We start from the raw sequence: 20892 nt of genomic DNA on the forward strand, positions 1-20892 counted from the left end.
CTTTGTATAGAGCCTGGACATTCCATTAAAATGAAGGATCAAGGGATCAGCTCTATGGTCAGTAACACTACTAGAAATAACTAAGTGTGAAAAGGCCTAGTCTTTTCCCCTTCCTCATCCACAAACACGACATGGTCTCTACATCCAGAGAACTCCAGCGAGTCAATATCCCACACAAATGGGACAGCCAAATACACCTTCCTGTATTTACTGCCATTTTGATTCATGTCCCTATCCCGGGAAACTTGCTGTTCTTTCCAGTTGCCTATCTAACACAGAAGACAAAGATTCACCCTCTTGAAAAATATTTACTGACTTACTTTGTGCAAGATACTGTTTTCAGTTGGAATTCAGTAGTGAAAAATAGGCATAAATTAGTGCCCTCAGGAAGCTAATGGTTGGGGAAAGGTGGTGATTTCACCAATTGCATGATCAGAACTGATGTTTGTATCCATGTTGGGCTTCCCTGGTGGCTCAGTGTAAAGAATTCTCCTGCAGTGCAGGGAATGCAGGAGACACAGCTTCAATCCCTGGATCGGGGAGATCCCTGGAGATAGAAATGGTAACCCATTCTAGTGTGCTTGCCTGGACAATCCCACGGACAAAGGAGCCTTGCAGGTTACAGTTCATGGGGTCGCAAAGAGTTGGACATGACCAAGCATGCATGCATAATTGTAACTGTATGAAGCAATTCATACCCGTGATGGCATTCCCAATCTAAAATGTGCTGGAATTTTATAATGCAATTTGACTACATATTAGAAAGCCTAGCAGAAAAACTTGTAGAATCAACCTCTTCAAGAATCAATTTTCAATCTTCTAGTACTGACAATTTCTATCACAACAAAAGAAAGACACTCCTAGTTTTTCTTCAAATGAAAACTATTCTGCATCTTATCTAGAACAAAGTCTTGACCAGCCAAAAGAAGGTTCCTTCCACCCTCAATGAATCATTTAATCATTCATTCACTTAAGTGATTTCCTTAAGAAAAGTCTGAAAGGCACCAAAAACAAAAACAAACAAGTGGGACTACATCAAACTAAAAAGCATCTACAGAGCAAAAGAAACAAGCAATAAAATGAAAAGGCAATCTACTGAATTGGAGAAAATATTTACAAATCATGTATCTGATATGGATATCCAAAATAAAGAATTCATACAATTCAGCAACTAACAAAAAAAACACAAACAAACCAATTTAAAAAAAAATGGGTAGAATACAGGACTTCCCTGGTAGTCCAGTGGTTAAGACTCTACACTTCCACTGCAGGGGGTATAGTTCGATCCCTGGTCAGGGAACTAAGATTCCATATGCAGCATGGCATGGCCAAAAAGGAAAAAATGAGCAGGAGACTAGAACAGACATTTTTTCAAGGAAGACATACAGATGGCCAACAGGTTCATGAAAAGACAGTCAACATCACTAATCATCAGGGAACTGCAAATCAAAATCACAATGCAATATCAGAGCTCACCTATCAGAATGGCTTTTATCAAAAAGACAAGAAATAACAAGTGTTGGTGAAGAGATACAGAAAAGGGAACCCTCGCGCACTGTTGGCAGGAATGTAAAGTTTGCACAACCTCTATAGAAAACAGAATGGCGACTCCTCAAAAAATTAAAAATAGAACTACTATATGACCCAGCAATTTTATTTCTGGGTTTTATCCAAATAAAACAAAAATACTAACTGAAAAAGACAGAAGATACTCGGTGGATTCTGCCAGTAGCATGCTTGTTTAAAATATTAAGCCATGCACTTCTAAGCGCACAGTCAGGACAGTGAAACTGTGAATGGCTCACAGAATCAGCTACGGTTCCTTCGGTGGCTTGCTTCTCTCAGAAAGCCCAGAGATGAGCCCACGAGCCTAGAGGGACCTTGTCGTCGACAGAGGAGGAAAGAATGTACAATGTACAAAGAATGTACAAAGAGAAAAGACAGTCTATTTAATAAGTGGTGCTGGGAAAACTGGACAGCTAGGTGTAAAAGAATGAAATTAGTACACTTCTTAACAACACACAAAAATAAGCTCAAACTGGATTAAGGACTTAAATGTTAAGACCAGAAACTATACAACTCTTAGAGGAAAACACAGATAGAACATTCTGACACACATCACACCAAGATCCTCTATAACCCATCTTCTAGAGTAAAATAAGAACAAAGATAAACAAATTGGACCTAATTAAACTGAAAAGCTTCTCTGCACAGCAAAGGAAACCATAAACAAGATGAAAAGACAACCCAGAATGGGAGAAAATAACTGCAAATAAAGCAACTGACAAAGGATTAACCTCTAAAATACACAAGCAGCTCATGCAGCTCAGTATCAGAAAAACAACCCAATCAAAAAATGAGCAGAAGACGTGAACAGACATTTCTCCTAAGAAGACATATAAGGCTAATAAGCACATGAAAAAATGCTCAACACCATTTACTATTAGAAAAATGCAACCAAACCTACAATGAGGTTTCACCTCACAACAGTCAGAATGGCCATTATCAAAAATCTACAACAAATGCTGGAGAGGGTGTGGAGAAAAGGGAACCTTCTTGCACAGTTAGTGCAAATGTAAATTGATGCAGCCACTATGGAGATTCCTTAAAAAACTAGGAATAAAACAACATATGACCCAGCAATCCCACCACTGGACATACACCCTGAGAAAACCACAATTCTAAAAGACACGTATATCCCAGTGCTCACTGCAGCACTATTTATAATAGCCAGGACATGGAAGTAACCCAATGTCTAGCGACAGATGAATGGATAAAGAAGATGTGGTACACATATACAATGGAATATTATTCAGCCATAAAAAAGAATGAATTTGAGTCCGTTCTAGAGAGGCAGATGAACCTAGAGTCTGTCACACAGAGTGAAGTAAGTCAGAAAGAGAAAAACAAATATCATATATTAACGCATATATATAGAATCTAAAAAAGTGGTACTGATGAACCTATTTGCTGGGCAGGAACAGAGATGTAGGCACAGAGGACAGACTTGTGGACACAGCAGGAGGAGAGGGCAGGATGAACTGAAAGAGGAGCACTGAAACATATACATTACCATATGTAAAACAGCCAGCGGGAATTTGCCGTAGGACACAGGGAGCTCAACCCAGGGCTGTGTGACAGCTTCTGGGGGGAGGCAGGAGGGAGGCTGGAAGAGGAGGGGACGAGAGCACACCTATGGCTGATTCATGCTGATGCACGGCAGAAACCAACACAGTACTGTAAAGCAGCTATCCTCCAGTTTAACAAATTTAAAAAAAAGAAGTACCCATGTTCACTGTAGCATTATTTACAGTTGTCAACATATGGACACAATCCAAGTGTTCATTGACAGATGAACGAAAATAGGAAATGTCATGTGTATACGTAATGGAATATAACTGAGCTATAAAAAAGAAGAAAGGTGGTTGCCAGAAGTTGGGGAGTGGACAGTGGGGGAAACGGATGAAGGGGGTCAAAAGGTACAAGCTTCCAGTTATAAAACAAGTCACGAAGATGTAACGCACACCATGAAGACTATAGTTAATACTATTATATTATAAGTTGCTAAGAAGGTAGATCTTAAAAATCTTCATCACAAGATAAAAACTGTAACTATGTATGGTAACAGATATTACCTAGACTTACTGTGGTGACCACTTTGTAACAAATACTAATACCTAATCATTATACTGTACACCTGTAACTAATGTTATTTGTCAGCTACACTGCAATTTTTTAAAGAAGTCTGAAATACCTGTAACAATGCCCTACTCCAAAGAGAAAATTTTCTCATTAAAGTCACTTTGTCCTTCAAATTGAATCTAGACCAAGAAAACAGATTAAATCAACTTATTATTTCTTTTAGCCATAGTTCTACAAAATTCCTATAACCTATAAAACAATTTAGCTTTATGTTTATTTTTAAAAGTCTAGCAATACCCAGTTACTTGCTTCTGACTTTATGCTGACTTTATGACTTTATGCTGACTAGTCAGACAGAAAAATGATATGAAAGAACATGGGATTTCAAGTCAGCAATCCTCTGTATCACCAGTTATTTAATCTCTGAGATGCTCAGTTTTCAAATCTACAAAATGAGAATAACAATTACCTTTCAGTTTCAGACCACTAGGGCTGCTGTAGTGAATTAGGTGCACCAAAGGAAATTAGGCCTGAATATTCATTGGAAGGACTGATGCTGAAGCTCCAAAACTTTGGCCACCTGATACGAAGAACTGACTCACTGGAAAAGACCCTGATGCTGGGCAAGACTGAAGGCAGGAGGACAACGGGACGACAGAGGATGAGATGGTTGAATGGCATCACTGACTCTATGGACATGAGTCTGAGCAAGCTCCAGGAGTTGGTCATAGACAGGGAAGCCTGGCGTGCTACAGTCCATGGGGTCGCCAAGATGACTGAGCAGCCAAACTGAATGAAACCTGCTTTCTGAATCAATCACCCCTTTTTCTGTCTCCCCCAGAGCACTTAGCACAGTGGTCTGCCCTCAGGACACCAAAGGACTTGCAGAATGATAGATAAAAATAAAAGAACTCAAGGAAGCTTTACCTTATGGATTTGGTAAATGACACTGGGCTGAGTTATACTTAAAATATCATTGTTGCCTTTCAGGGGCCTGGCATGATCTTTAAATTCTTGTCCTCGGAAGTCTTCTTCACTCAGCTTGTGCCGCTGGATCATGGTCCCCATCCCTCCATCAAGCACCATAATCCTCTCCCGCAGGATGGCTTCAATCTCATCTTGCAGGGTCTTCTCCATCCCTGCTTTAAAGAAAGTGAAAATCTGAGTTTCCAAAATGAAAGGGGAAAAAAAGGTGTGGAGAGGGACTGCAGACTAAATTAAAATAATTCACAACAGGGAGTAAGTGGGGTTCATAAATATATTCTCGCAATCCTGTCACCTTTCAAAAAGGCTGCCCCAAAATGTTTTCATTAAGTTACAACAATGCTTAATGAAACAAGAGGCAGTACACAGCACAGAATCACTGGTATAGCACTACACCAAGGTTAAGGTAGGCTGTAGTTATTCCTGTTTCAAAGATGAGCACAACAGACAGCAAAGAGCCAACTGCTCCAAGCCCAGGCCAGCTGCTGGAGGTCTGCAGGACTCCCTCCCCGCTGGTTCTGTGCATGTGCCCAGAATAACACATAAGAAGATTTGGTTTGATGACCGAAAGCCATCAATAATTCCAAATTGCCATTTAGACTGTTAAGTCTGACAGTCTCTTCCACCTACCACCAGAACTCATGACAAGCTACCTGGCCTTGAAAAGCCCTAATGCCTACTCCTTCCAATCCTATTTTCTGGTCTCCAAGAACTACTGGAAAGCCACAAAATCATGCTGATTGGAATCACCGCAAATTCCTAACTTTGAGCCTTTTCTTCGGTTTACCTTTCCTCAGCTCCCTCAACAACACTTCCCATACCTGCTATCCCAGACCTCTGCTTGCCTTTAGCACAAAATCCTTCTCATCCTTTTAACTCAGAGGTGACTTCACCTAATCCTGTACAAAAGAGTCTTCTTTGGGGAGCTCCTCAAATTCACCCCTCACACACACACCACAAAACCCTCTTGCAGCTTGGTTCCCTCTGCACCTAAAGAAGAACATGTGATCACTTCCACCCACACTTCCCACTGTCCCTCCCGTCTACCCCTTCCCACATCCAGCAATTCTACCTCAATCTATCTTCATGCTGAGGCTTCTTCCTCCACACGCTACTGAAATCACTCCCTAAAGTCACACATGATCTTCTAATTATCAAAAACATTGGGCTCCAATCTAAGACTCAGATTCCAAGCTGTCCACTTGTTACAGCCTGCCCCTCAATCTACTACAAAACCAAACTTGCCACATTCCCTGTCTGATTTCTCTACTTTTGTGAATGCATCATCCTTCCCAGAAGACTGACCTGACAAGCTCAGTGTTATGTGACCCCTCATTCTCCTTGATAATCAATATCTACTCAGATCTCAAGCCCTATAGCTCTGGCATCCAAAATGCCATCCACATTGGGTCCACCTTCTATCCCCAGTGCCAACTCTTTCCTCAAGACATTACTACACATCCAGCCATTACAGGTCCTCTCTGAGCTTCAGTCTGCGTCCATGAAAACTAAGAAAGACAATGCCTGCTCATCCTAACTTCACAGAATTGTCTTATGGGTTAAAGGAGATCAGATACAAAGATGCTTTGTTTAAAAAAAAAAAAATCAAGTGTCATGTAAAGTGTCATCTCAACCACTGGGGTGACTATACCTGGTCACCCTATGTTTCAATCCATCCTATGCACCAGATTCATCTTCCTAAAAAGCATGTTTAAACCAGCTGCTTCCAATGCTTCCAACCTTCAACAATTCCCTACTGCCTACCAAATTTACTACAAGTTATACAAAACAAATCACAATGACACCCACCTCTCTTGTCAACATGTGCTTCTGTGCTCCCTGAGAGGGAAGCAAAGCTGGAGTAAAATGCAGCTGGCTCTAAGCTCTTTGAGCCTCTTGGAGGAAGACTGGGATTAGGCCAACTCATCTGTATCCCTAGCAACACCAAGGACAGTATCCAGCACTTAAGTGTTCAGTAAGTATTTCCTAAACTGACACAGCAAAAGAGTGAGGAAAGATGACAAGAGAAGGTCATTTAAGCCCCAAACCAGTAACGTGTGAACATTTGTAAACTGGCAGTGGTGCAAATTTAAAACCCAGCTCTTACTGTCCAGAGTCTTAGGTATTCTATATAGAAACAGGGGATGGATGGTAGCTATAGAGTTATTTTGACTGAATTACTCCTTAATAGGCTTCAGAAAGGTTGCTCTAGCAAGCTGTAAAGTAAATTTGTCAGTATGTGGTTTCTTTCCTAGAGGACATTATGTTTATTTCAGGGTTTACTATTCCTTTCCAAAACTAATTCACTGGCTAATTTTGTTTATTGAGCTAACAGGGGAAAGAAAACTGTTCCTGAAAAAGGAACAAACAAAAATCTGAGCAGTAGTACCTCAAGCACCAAAGGAAAAAAAAAAATCACTTCCTGAAAGTGTGAAGAAAAGGCAGGGCTTAATGAGACATGTATACTAGAAAGACTGGTAGGCAACCGGGAAGTGGTCTGGTCATTTGCAATTAGTGTCAACAAAGGCAATTCAGGTGTGGCATTAATTTAGACACCCCATGATGTGGCTGTCCTTCAGCTAAGAAGCACCCAGAATTTGATATGATTAAGCTAATGGGGACAGGACAAAAAAAGCCAAGAAATCTGGGTTTTAGTCCCAGCTCTCAAAGGTAGCTATGGGGTTTTAGACAGACTGTGTTTTGCCTTATCACAGGACATGTGACAAGATGAACAGAACAAGATGATGCATTTGAAGGCATGTTCCAGATGTTAACAACTGGGACTCTCATATTATAAAAGTCATGAAATGAGACATATAACCTTGGCATAATCACCCCACAAATGTTAGCAACTCCTATTATGTCATTATTATTGCATAGCTAATAAAAAGTAGAGCTAGGATCGAAACTCTAAAGGTTGCTTTCTATACTCTACAAGTCCAGTGGGTTAAGAAAAAGCATCAAGGAAGCCTGAAGCACTCAGCTCTGTTCATGCTGGGGCAGGAGGCAGGAATGGCATGTTTGCAGGTTTAGAGATGAACTTGAATGAGGCAGAGCAAACACAATAATCAGCAAAAACATTTATAAAGAGATCCTTTATAAAGAGATCCTTTCAGATGGGGAATCAAAAGAAAGATTAAAAACTTTAACCTATATGCTCAACTGAATTCCTTTCTTTTTCAAAGAATGTAGCTGCAACCCTTCCTAAAATTAGAGAGCATGTGTGACTGAATCACCCAACTGATGGGAACACAGGGTGTGGACATGGTGGTGGTGGAGGGAAGCTGGAGGAGGGAGTAGGTGCATGCATGCAATCTAATTCTTTTCCCCAAACTTTAAACATTTTGTAATGGTGTACAGCCAATTAACAATGCTGTGGTAGTTTCAGGAGAAGAGGAAAGGGACTCAGCCATACATATACATGTGAGCATTCTCCCCCAAACCTCCCTCCTCTGCACATAACATTGAGCAGAGTTCCATGTGCTATACAATAGTCCCTGTTGGCTATCCAAGGTATTCAAGGGATTTCCCTGGTAGTCCTGTGGTTAAGACATTGCCTTCCAACGAAGGAGGCACAGGTTTGATCCCTGGTTGGGGAGCTAAGATCCCACGTGCCTCAGGGCCAAAAAACAAAACATAAAGTAGAAGCAATACTGTAACAAATTCAATAAAGACTTTAAAAATGGTCCACATCAAAAAAAAGTGCCCACTCTTGCCACTATTATTCAACATAGTTTTGGAAAACAGAGCCATGGCAGAGAAGAAAAAAGAAATAAAAGGAATCCAGAAGGAAAATAAGAAGTAAAACCCTCACTGTTTGCAGATGACATGCTATTATACATAGAAAATCCTAAAGATACCACCAGAACATTACTAGAATTAATCAATGAAAATAGTAAAGTCACAGAATCTAACAAAAATCCCTGCACTCCTATTCACTAACAATGAAAAATCTGAAAGAGAAATTAAGGAAACAATCCCATTCACAAATGCAACAAAAAGAATAAAATACCGAGGAATAAACCTATCTAAAGAGACAAAAGACCTGTATGCAGAAAACTCTAAGACACTAATGAAAGAAATCAAAGATGACACAAGACGGATGGAGAGATATACCATGTTCCTGGACTGGAAGAATCAATATTGTGAAAATAATCATACTACCCAAAACAATCTACAGATTCACTGAAATCTCTATCGACTATCAATGGTATTTTTCACAAAACTAGAACAATTTCACAATTTGTAGGCAAATACAAAAGACCTCAAATAGCCAAAGCAGTCTTGAGAAAGAAAAAGAGAGATGGAAGAATCAACCTTCCTGACTTCACACTATACTACAAAGCTACAGTCATCAAGACAGTATGGTACTGGCACAAGAAGAGAAATACAGACCAACAGAATAAGATAGAAATCTCAGAGGTAAACCCATGTACCTATGGGTACCTTGTCCTTGACAAAGGAGGAAGAATAAAAGAACATACAATGGAGAAAAGAGCCTCTTCAATAAGTGGTGCTGAGAAAACTGGACTGCTACATGTAAAAGAATAAAACTAGCACATTTCCTAACACCATGTACAAAAATAAACTCAAAATGGATTAAAGACTTAAATAAATGTAAGCCCAGAAACTGTAAACCTCTTAGAGAAAAACACAGGCAGTATACTCTTGGACATAAATCACAACAAGATCCTCCTTGACTCACCTCCTAGAGTAACAGAAATAAAAACAAAAATAAACAAATGGGGCCTAATTAAACTTAATCATTTTTGCACAACAAAGGAAACCATAAACAAGATGAAAAGACAACAGTCAGAATGGGAGAAAATAATTGCAAACAAAACAACTGACAAAGGATTAATCTCCAAAATATATAAGCAGTTCATACAGCTCAATATAATATCAGAAAAACAAACAGCCCGGTCAAAAAATGAGCAGAAGACCTGAAAGGGCATTTCTACAAAGACATACAGGTGGCCAACAAACACATGAAAAGATGCCCAACATCATTAGTTTTTAGAGAAGTATAAATCAAAACTACAATGAGGTGTCACCTCACACCAGTCAGAATGGCCATCATCAAAAAAATCTACCAACAATAAAAGCTATAAGAGGATGTGGAGAAAAGGGAACCCTCCTCCACTGTTAGTGGGAATGTAAATTGATGCAGGCACTATGGAGAACAGTATGCAGATTCCTTAAAAAACTAGGAATAAAACTACCATATGATCCAGCAATCCCACTATTGTGCATAGACCCTGAGAAAAACCACCAATTCTAAGAGACACATGTACCCCAATATTCATTGCTGCACTATTTACAATAGCCAGGACATGGAATCAGTCTAGATGTCCATCCATAGATGTATAAAGATGTGTTTCATAAATAACAATGGAATATTACTCATCCATAAAAAAGAATGAATTTGAGTCAGTTCTAGTGAGGTGAATGAACCCAGAACCTATTTAAACAGAGTAAAGGAAGTCAGAAAGAGAAAAACAAATATCATTTTTAATGCTTATATATGGAATCTAGAAAAATAGAACTGATGAACCTGTCTGCAAGGAAGGAATGGAGATGCAGATATAGAGAATGGACTTGTGGACACAGTGGGGAAAGGAGAGAACAGATGAATGGAGAAAGCAGCATCAACATATATACAGTATCACCAATTCAATGGACATAAACTTGGGCAAATTGCAGGAGATGGTGAGAGACAGGGAGGCCAGGCATGCTATGGTCCACGGGGTTGCAAAGAGCTGGACAGAACCTGGTGACTGAATAACAACAAAGTGTAAAACAGAAGTTGCTATATAACACAAAGAGCCCAGACTGGTGCTGTGATGACTTAGAGGGGTGGGATGGAGGAAGGGAAGGGGGCTTTAAGAGGGACAGGATGTATGTATAATTATGGCTGATTCTTGTCTGTTGTATGGCAGAAATCAACACAACTTTGTAAAATAATCTTCCTCCAATTAAAAAATAAATTAAAAAAACAAAAGTGGTCCACACTGAAAAAAGTCTTAAAAAATAAACAGAAAAGTATTCAAACCTTTGAGGAAAAAAAAAAATCCCAGTTTTTTCTACAAAGAAATATGTCTTTTGGCATTAGCAAAATGGTCAGTAGCTTATCAGGAAGGTAGCTCAGTTGGTCAAGAACCCACCTGCAGCGCAGGAGACTGGGGTTCAATCCCTGGGTCAGGGAGATCCCCTGCAGAAGAAAACGGCAGCCCACTCCAGTATGCTTGCCTGAAAAATCCCATGGACAGAGGAGCCTGACAGGCTACAGTCCGTGGGGTCGCAAGAGTCAGAATTAGCAACTAAAACCATCGCCATCAACCAAATGATCAGTAAATAACCATATGATTTACATGTCTTTGTACTTCTATCTCCTCCACTGACCAAGTACACAGGAGTTTAAGGAGATAGAAATAAGAAAGGAAAGTTAATATACCAACAAAAGAAATGCCCTACCTCCGCCCACCCTGGTATCCTTCATCAGAGTTGGTTTGGCATTTCTCTACTCACTGCAAATCCAACAATGGAGTGTGCCCCCACTTGTCCTATTTTCAAAAAAGGTCTAAGCATTTTTCCAAGAGGCCTCTAATGTATTCACTTTTCAAATCAGAAATGTAAATTTTTTTCAATCTTTAAGATAGTTCACCATTTACCATAAAACAACCCCATCCCCACACAAATTCTGATAGCTTGTTAAGAGTTATCATATACGTAAGAGACAAAAGGTTTTTTAAAAAACTCTAACCAAAACATGTAATTTTTTTTATAAGAAGCTTGACCAACCTATCTGTAATTTATGTGAAAGACTAAAAGCCCAGAAAGAGCTAAGCTAACTTTAAAAAAGTAGAAAGAGATTACTTGGCCTATCAAATATTATTATATACTACAAGATATTATAAAATGGGGAAAGTAAATGTAAAATATCTTCATACTTAGCACAGGGCAGGACATCTAGATTTAAACAGCTCAACCTATAATTTTTTTTAAAAAAAGTAAATTTGATTACATAAAAACAAAGGATTTGGATTTCTGACAAATGAAAGTCACCACTGACAAAAGTAATAAACAGATTATCAACCGAAGGGAGATTCTGCAATGTCAGACTGAAAGGTACTGGGACTTTCCTGGCAGTCCAGCGGTTAGGACTCTGCGCTTTCACTGCTGGGGCCCAGGGTTTGATCCCTGGTCAGGGAATTAAGATCCTGCAAACCACACAGCACAGCCAAAGGAAGAAAAAAAGCCTGAAAGAGACTAAAATCTATAATATACCAGGAGCTCCTACAAATCAATAAGAAATTAAACAGAAAAGTGGGCAAAAGATGTGAATAGGCAAATCAAGGGAAGGAAAAACTGAATACTCAACAAGTATATGAAGAGATGCTCCAACTATAAGCCATCAGAGAGACATGAATTAAAACAAGACAAAACCAATATATATACAATGCATGGGCAGTAATTAGAAGATTGGATAATACCAAAGAAAATCAGAACCCTTGCTTTTCGGAACGTAGATAGATACAGTCATTCTGGAGAGCAACCTAGCAAGAGTCAGTAAAATTAAGCATGTGGAAAACTCAACAATCTGACTCCTGAGTGTATTTCCCAAACAAAGGCTCCACTGATGCATAGAGAACACATCAGAGGATATTAGAGAAGCTGCAAATCGGAGACAACCCTGGGAAATGGCAAAGCCAAATGTGCAGGATGCTCGTGTGTAATACTGCTCAGTGGTAACCAGAACTACCACTGTATTGCTCTATTGTAGAAAAGAATACTGAGTGAGGAAGTCAGAAATGGCTAACTACTGGGATTCTATTTATATAAATGAAAAATACACACACAGACTAGCATCTACAAGGAAATGTACAAATATGATGAAATACGTGAAACAGGAGCAAGAGAATTATGAACAGAAAATAGAGGTAAAAGGGAACACATATGAAAACAAATATGAGTGGGAATTATAACGGATGAATACAAAACTCTGCAACTAAGGTCCTTAAAAATCCAATGCTTCTACCTTTTCAATGTCCTTATTTATCATTTGGAGGATAACATACGATTTAAGGTAAGAGAAACTAAAAAACCCTTCTCCCATGTGTGTTGGTATAATCATTCACTGTTCGATCTTTATGTGTTTGTTCCCCAATGTTTTCCAGTAGGAGATCAGCTGTCACTGGCTTCTAATCACCACTGCTCCTCCAGAACCGTGTTATGACAGTAAGTCACCTGAACAATTCCTCCCTTGACAGGGTGAGTAGACACCGGAATGTCGCTCTTCCACAGGCAACAAGTAAAACAAATAAAAAACTGGTATTTATCTGTATTCAGTTCATTAGGTCTAGAACATTCTATATATTTTACTCCTAACTAGTTAGGTTCTAATGGAGAAGGCAATGGCACCCCACTCCGGTACTCTTTCCTGGAAAATCCCATGGATGGAGGAGCCTGGTGGGCTGCGGTCCATGGGGTAGCTGAGATTTGGACACGACTGAGCAACTTCACTTTTCACTTTCACACACTGGAGAAGGAAAAGGCAACCCACTCCAGTGTTCTTGCCTGAAGAGTCCCAGGGACGGGGGAGCCTGGTGGGCTGCTGTCTATGGGGTCTCACAGAGTCGGACACAACTGAAATGCCTTGGCAGCAGCAGCAGTTAGGTTCTAAATAGCAAAGACTCTCCCTAACATCTTTCACAACTGAACATAAAATATAGTTTTGCAGGTTCTTCAATTATCTGACTAGTTACAACACTGTCTGAGAAGTACTTTTATGTTTAAGATACCTAAGTGTGTGCTCAGTTGCTCTAGTCCTGTTCAACTCTGTGAGTCTATGGACTGTAGCTTGCCAGGCTCCTCTGTCCATAGGATTCTGCAGGCAAGAATACTGGAGTAGGTTACCACGCCCTTCTCCAGGGGATCTTCCTGACCTAGGGATAGAACTGGAGTCTCCATCTCCTGCATTGCAGGTACCATCTGGGATGATATATATAAATAACACAGTCTAAAAGAGAAAGACACAAAGAACGTCCTTGTCTAGTGAACCTAAGAGATCACAAAGTTTTTCCCAGCTCGAGAGGACCTAGTCAATGTACTTTACTTGGGTGATTTTTTTCCTACCCTTTAATGCTTTCTTCTCGGCCGCTGCTCCTGCGCTGTCGCAGCCTGGCGCTCTGGGTCGCTACACCTGACCTTGGGTGAGGGGTAGCTCCTCACGGCCACACTTCTGCGTGGTCCGTCGCAGCCAGCAGAGGAACTACCCCACCCCTGAGGTCAGGGGCCCCGTCCGAGAGAAGCTACCCCATCTCCAGGAGCGGCTGCTGCACGGGCGCAGGAGGGCCGAGAGGAGCTACTCCACGTTCAAGGTCAGGAGGGGCGGCCGTGAGAAGACACCCCTCGTCCAAGGTAAGGAGCAGCGGCTGCGCTTTGCTGGAGCAGCCATGAAGAGATACCCCACGTGCAAGGTAAGAGAAACCCAAGCAAGACGGTAGATGTTTCTAGAGGGCATCAGAGGGCAGACACACTAAAACCATGATCACAGAAAACTAGCCAATCTGATCACAGGACCACAGTCTTGTCTAACTCAGTGAAACTAAGCCATGCCGTGTGGGCCACCCAAGACAGACAGGTCATGGTGGAGAGGTCTGACAGAATGTGGTCCACTGGAGAAGGGAATGGCAAAACACTTCAGTATTCTTGCCTTGAGAACCCCATGAACAGCATGAGAAGGCAAAATGATAGGATACTGAAAGAGAAACTCCCCAGGTCAGTAGGTGCGCAATATGCTACTGGAGATCAGTGGAGAAATAACTCCAGAAAGAATGAAGGGATGGAGCCAAAGCAAAAACAATACCCAGTTGTGGATGGGACTGGTGATAGAAGTAAGGTCTGATGCTGTAAAGAGCAATATTGCATAGGAACCTGGAATGTTAGGTCCATGAATCAAGACAAATTGGAAGTGGTCAAACAGGAGATGGCAAGAGTGAATGTCGACATTCTAGGAATCAGCAAACTAAAATGGACTGGAATGGGTGAATTTAACTCAGATGACCATTATATCTACTACTGTGGGCAGGAATCCCTTAGAAGAAATGGAGTAGCCATCATAGTCAACAAAAGAGTCTGAAATGCAGTACTTGGATGCAATCTCAAAAGCGACAGAATGATCTCTGTTCATTTCCAAGACAAACCATTCAATATCACGGTAATCCAAGCCTATGTCCCAATCAGTAACGCTAAAGAAGCTGAAGTGAAACGGTTCTATGAAGACCTACAAGACCTTTTAGAACTAACACCCAAAAAAGATGTCCTTTTCATTATAGGGAACTGGAATGCAAAAGTAGGAAGTCAAGAAACACCTGGAGTAACAGGCAAATTTGGCCTTGGAGTACAGAATGAAGCAGGGCAAAGGCTAATAGAGTTCTGCCAAGAGAACGCACTGGTCATAGCAAACACCCTCTTCCAACAACACAAGAGAAGACTCTACACATGGACATCACCAGATGGTCAACACAGAAATCAGATTGACTATATTCTTTGCAGCCAAAGATGGAGAAGCTCTATACAGTCAGCAAAATCCAGACCAGGAGTTGACTGTGGCTCAGATCATGAACTCCTTATTGCCAAATTCAGACTTAAACTGAAGAGAGTAGGGATAACCACTAGACTATTCAGGTATGACCTAAATCAAATCCCTTATGAATATACAGTGGAAGTGAGAAATAGATTTAAGGGACTAGATCAGACAGAGTGCCTGATGAACTATGGACAGAAGTTCATGACACTGTACAGGAGACAGGGATCAAGACCGTCCCCAAGAAAAAGAAATGGAAAAAAACAAAATGACTGTCTGAGGAGGCCTTACAAATAGCTGTGAAACGAAGAGAAGCTAAAAGCAAAGGAGAAAAGGAAAGATATTCCCATTTGAATGCAGAGTTCCAAAGAATAGCCAGGAGAGATAAGAAAGCCTTCCTCAGCGATCAATGCAAAGAAATAGAGGAAAACAACAGAATGGGAAAGACTAGAGATCTCTTCAAGAAAATTAGAGATACCAAGGGAATATTTCATGCAAAAATGGGTTCAATAAAGGACAGAAATAGTATGGACCTAACAGAAGCAAAAGATATTAAGAAGAGGTAGCAAGAATACACAGAAGAACTGTACAAAAAAGATCTTCACGACCCACATAATCACAATGGTGTGATCACTCATCTAGAGCCAGATATCCTGGAATATGAAGTCAAGAGGGCCTTAGAAAGCATCACTACGAACAAAGCTAGTGGATGTGATGGAATTCCAGTTGAGCTATTTCAAATCCTGAAAGATGATGCTGTGAAAGTGCTGCACTCAATATGCCAGCAAATTTGGAGAACTCAGCAGTGGCCACAGGATTGCAAAAGGTCAGTTTTCATTCCAATCCCTAAGAAAGGCAATCCCAAAGAATGCTCAAACTACCACACAATTTCACTCATCTCATACTCTAGTAAAGTAATGCTCAAAATTCTCCAAGCCAGGCTTCAGCAATATGTGGACTGTGAACTTCCAGATGTTCAAACTGGTTTTAGAAAAGGCAGAGGAACCAGAGATCAAATTGCCAGCATCTGCTGGGTCGTGGAAAAAGCAAGAGAGTTCCAGAAAAACATCTACTTCTGCTTTATTGACTATGCCAAAGCCTTTGACTTTGTGGATCACAAGAAACTGTGGAAAATTCTGAAAGAGATGGGAATACCAGACCACCTGACCTGCCTCCTGAGAAATCTGTATGCAGGTCCAGAAGCAACAGTTAGAACTGGACATGGAACAACAGACTGGTTCCAAATAGGAAAAGGAGTACGTCAAGGCTGTATATTGTCACCCTGCTTATTTAACTTATATGCAGAATACATCATGAGAAATGCTGGACTGAATGAAGCCCAAGGTGGAATCAAGATTGCCAAGAGAAATATCAGTAACCTCAGATATGCAGATGACACCACCCTTATGGCAGAGAGTGAAGAAGAACTAAAAAGCCTCTTGATGAAAGTGAAGGAGGAGAGTGAAAAACCTGGCTTAAAACTCAACATTCAGAAAACTAAGATCATGGCATCTGGTCCCATCACTTCAAGGGAAATAGATGGGGAGACAGTGGAAACAGTGTCAGACTTTATTTTGGGGGGCTCCAAAATCACTGCAGATGGTGACTGCAGCCATGAAATTAAAAGATGCTTACTCCTTGGAAGGAAAGTTATGACCAACCTCGATAGCATATTACAAAGCAGAGACATTACTTTGCCAATAAAGGTCCGTCTGGTCAAAGCTACGGTTTTTCCAGTGGTCATGTATGGATGTGAGAGTTGGACTGTGAAGAAAGCTGAGCACCAAAAAATTGATGCTTTTGAACTGTGGTGTTGGAGAAGACTCTTGAGAGTCCCTTGGACTGCAAGAAGATCCAACCAGTCCATCCTGAAGGAGATAAGTCCTGGGTGTTCATTGGAAGGACTGATGCTGAGACTGAAACTCCAGTACTTTGGCCACCTCATGGGAAAAGTTGACTCATTGGAAAAGACCCTGATGCTGGGAGGGGTTGGGGGCAGGAGGAGAACGGACGACAAAGGATGAGATGGCTGGATGGCATCACCGACTCAATGGACATGAGTTTGGGTAAACTCCGGGAGTTAGTGATGGACAGGGAGGCTTGGCGTGCTGCAATTCATGGGGTCGCAAAGAGTCGGACACGACTGAGCAACTGAACTGAACTGAACTAATGTTTTCTTTCCCAGGAATGATAATGCGATTCATAGTAAATGCTCCAAAGAGTAAACAAACATGGAATTAACTGGTTAAAGGACCAATTAGATTTTGAGGTGGGTAAGTCAGATAGTATGGCCTTTAAGAACCATCCTAAATAACGGTTCTTTAAGACAAGAACCATCCTAGAGACAAGATGACAGCATAAACCCCAAATACACATGATTTTAAGTAACAAATTACTGTCAAGAACACATTTATTCTGTAGACAGAATGATCCCATGATTGACTTAGGACTCCCACACCCACTGCACTGCCTGGAGGAAACAGAGCAAAGAAAAGAATTCTGCATTCAAACAAATGATCCCAACACTGTTCTCAGCAGTTTCCTGACTTGACTCTATTAAAGACTATCTTACTACTACCCTATAAGTCCCTTACAAGACACTTCATTTCTGAATCTCTAACTTCTAGTTTGCACCAACTTGCTACATTTTGTAGTCATTTCTTTGCTTGTGCAATATTCCATTTCTGAAATATACTATTTCCCCTTTGATTTTAATGAGCCCGGGAAGAATTAGAAACATGTAACTGGTTAATAGCAATTCACTGGCTCATTGACTCACTCTTTCATTAATCATTTATCAACTGAGTTCCAGATAACATTTTACAGAAAAACCTGAACGAACATTTTGGCCAACCCAATACATACTACCAATAAGCAATGATGAAACTAAGCAATCTTTACACGCCGTAGTTAAAACTTTTCTCACAAGAAGTATTCGCCAGCCCACAACCATGGCCTGAGGTCATGGACACTCAGGCTTAAGGCCCAACCCTGAGATTCAGGAATTGCCAGTTTTATTCATCCAAGAGCTTCACTAAGACTGGACATCAATAAGTAAGGGTTTCTAGGAAGTTAAAACTGACTTTCATCCCAACATGCAGGCTCCCCACATAAAGAGAAGCAGAATAGGGACTTCCCTGCTGGCCTAGTGGTTAAGACTCTGAGCTCCCAATGCAGGGGGCCCAGGTTCAATCCCTGGTCAGGGAACTAGATCCCACATGCTGCAACCAAGACCTGGTGCAGCCAAATAAATGAATAAATTAAAAAAAAAGAGAGAAGCAGAATAATTCTGAAGTCTTTTCTAGGCCCATGCATAGGGCCCAAGACTTGATTTAACTTTATTGAAGTGTTCATCTGTGGAGGTGAGCCTTGGGGTCAGAAAGGTGAGCTAGATTCAAACACTTAACAATTTTCCTTTCATCTGCTGTAAAAAGATCACTATTCAAACTATTCTAAACCTGCAGGGGTTTTTGCTCCAGATACATTAAGATAACAGAGAAATCACATACTTCCTTTTTAAATTACATGGGAAAAGGAAGGTCAGAAGTCATCAGTAAAAAATACTATTCAAATAAGTAAATGATACCCCTGTGGGAGATATAGGTCTCACTTTACAGCAACAGTGATAAAATGTTTCTTAATCACATATCCACATGTTTCATGAACAATTCTAATGGTTCCACTTATCAGGACCTTAGAATCAAAAGGGTCACTAGCTCACCTCTGAAAAATTTCAGAGTTATGGAATTCCTGAGCTGAAGATCCTTATCTGTCACATCTACTGTTATGTCCTTGTTATTGATTCTCTTGTTTCTTCATTTGCTACTTCATACCTCACAAGTTTTAATAGGTGTATTTGTTCACAAATTACAATCAGGGAGGGCATTAAAGACCTAGAACTCATTTTAAAACTGAAAATATTGATATACTTAATTCTTGTGTTAGTTTGCTTTTTTTCCATTGTCAATGTGAGAGTCACCAACATCAAAATCACCTGGAATTATTACCCCTTATCCCAACCTATTGAGTACCCACTCATCTATTCTAACAGTGATTTTCACACACTAGAGTTGGCAGGACTACTGTTGTAACCTCGAGGTGGAAAAAAAAGTTCAGTGCAGTTTTAAATAGCTTTCTGGGCTTCCTTATTTCTCAGCACCGGAACCTTCTTTGGCTTAAATGCTTAATAAACATATACTGAATAAGAACGTTCAACCATGCAAAACTTCTATAAGGCCCAGACGGAATACGGTACATCAAACTGAAAAGTTTAGTTAACCTGGCGCTCAGAATATGTTTCGGGGGCACAGGGCGCGGTGTGCTTTATGGATTTAATGGTTTGTCTACCTTGGGAGGAAGCCGCGTGGGTCGGGGAGAGAAGGAACGCAGGCAGCGAGAAAACACGGGACCTCAGGGTTCGCACGTTCGGAGGCGCGGCCCGCCCCCGGGGAAAGCTAACCAGGTGTCTCCCGGTGGTAACTGAATCACCCTAAGGATTAGGAGGTAATCAACCACCGAAGCGCGGAGAGCGGGTCGCAGCATTACCAGATGGCGTCACGTCCTGGAGCGTGGGGGCCATACTGCGGAGTCTTCTCCTCGGGCCGGGGACGCGGCGGGGAAGACGCGCCCTCCGCACGTGACGGCCCAGAGCCACGCCAGCCAGCGCCGGGCCAGTGGTTCACAGAAGGTTGGGGTCCCAGGGATACTGAGGGGCCTCCCCCCAACCAGACCCGACAGCGGGGCTTCCGTCAGGGCCCGAACGCCGCGCGGCGCTGACAGGAGGGCCCCCTGCCCAGACCGCTGCTCATACACGTGCTTTCTTCTCGGTCACCTGGCCTGTCCTAGGCAAAGGCCTGGCAGCTAAACCAGCGCGACCGGAGGCCGAGTCGACAGGAGGACGCGGGCTGGACCCGAAGATGAGGACGACGTGGCGGTCTAGGCGCGGGGCCAAGGCTCGCAGTGCCCCGTGGGTTTGTGTAACTCAAGAATACTGTTATTCTGCGCGCAATCCAGCCTCGCCTGGGAGGTCCCGCCCCTTCAGGCCCGCGATTGGTCTATAGGAAGCTCGTAGCAGCGCTATTGGCTGACCGATTCAACCACTCACATGAGGCTTTGTCGCCCCCATCTCCCCCGGGATTTCTGGGAGATGTAGTTCAGGGTCCCATGTGCCCCTCTGAGGTTTTGCTCATCTCAGCCCAGCGTCTGAAACTGTGGCGACCAGTGGTCTCCCCAAATTTAAATCCTGGTGCGAAGTTGGCGCTGACTTCAAAATGTCTTAACATGCTGTCAAGAGGCTGGTACTTGAAGTCTGGAAGAGCAGGTACTAGTCACACTTTACTGTTAACTGGCTTTGGGCAAGATAATCTCAGGCTCCACTCTACACTTTATAAAATAGGAAAGGATGCATAGGGTGGTGATAATTACTATTTTACAAGGTTGTTGTAGGGATTAGTAGTAGGATCGTGTGAATGTGCTGGGAAACTCTGGAGTACATTTATGCATGTTAATTGTCACGTTTTGACAATAAACATTAAGCACACACTATGTGTCAGGCTTTAGACTACATGCTTGGAATGCAAAGACAGACAAGCTACATCGAATCCCCACCTTTCTCTTAAGAGGAAGAACTCACAATCTGATTAAGAATAATTTAACAGAAAAAAAGAAAAAGAACCACA

At 41.5% G+C, this 20892-nt stretch overlaps 1 protein-coding gene and 1 pseudogene across 3 annotated transcripts in view; one reads left to right on the forward strand and one right to left on the reverse strand.

The window, feature by feature from the left end:
- Positions 1 to 20183, reverse strand: part of MTR (5-methyltetrahydrofolate-homocysteine methyltransferase) — a 124472-nt gene extending 104289 nt beyond the window's left edge. The window contains exons 1-2 of one of the 3 annotated variants that reach the window (XM_065922242.1): positions 19760 to 20183; positions 4570 to 4781 (exon numbers count right to left, since the gene is read on the reverse strand). In XM_065922242.1, the coding sequence (XP_065778314.1) occupies positions 4570 to 4781; positions 19760 to 19793 (246 nt within the window). In that variant the 5' untranslated portion in view covers positions 19794 to 20183. Of the gene's footprint in view, positions 1 to 4569; positions 4785 to 19759 lie in introns of all 3 variants that reach the window. The other 2 variants (XM_065922241.1, XM_065922243.1) reach the window with 2 other exon arrangements.
- LOC136158055 (craniofacial development protein 2-like) lies at positions 14426 to 15307 on the forward strand (annotated as a pseudogene).
- Positions 20184 to 20892: the final 709 nt, after the last annotated feature.

Source organism: Muntiacus reevesi, chromosome 2, assembly GCF_963930625.1.
Source record: "Muntiacus reevesi chromosome 2, mMunRee1.1, whole genome shotgun sequence".
NCBI classification, from domain to species: domain Eukaryota; kingdom Metazoa; phylum Chordata; class Mammalia; order Artiodactyla; family Cervidae; genus Muntiacus; species Muntiacus reevesi.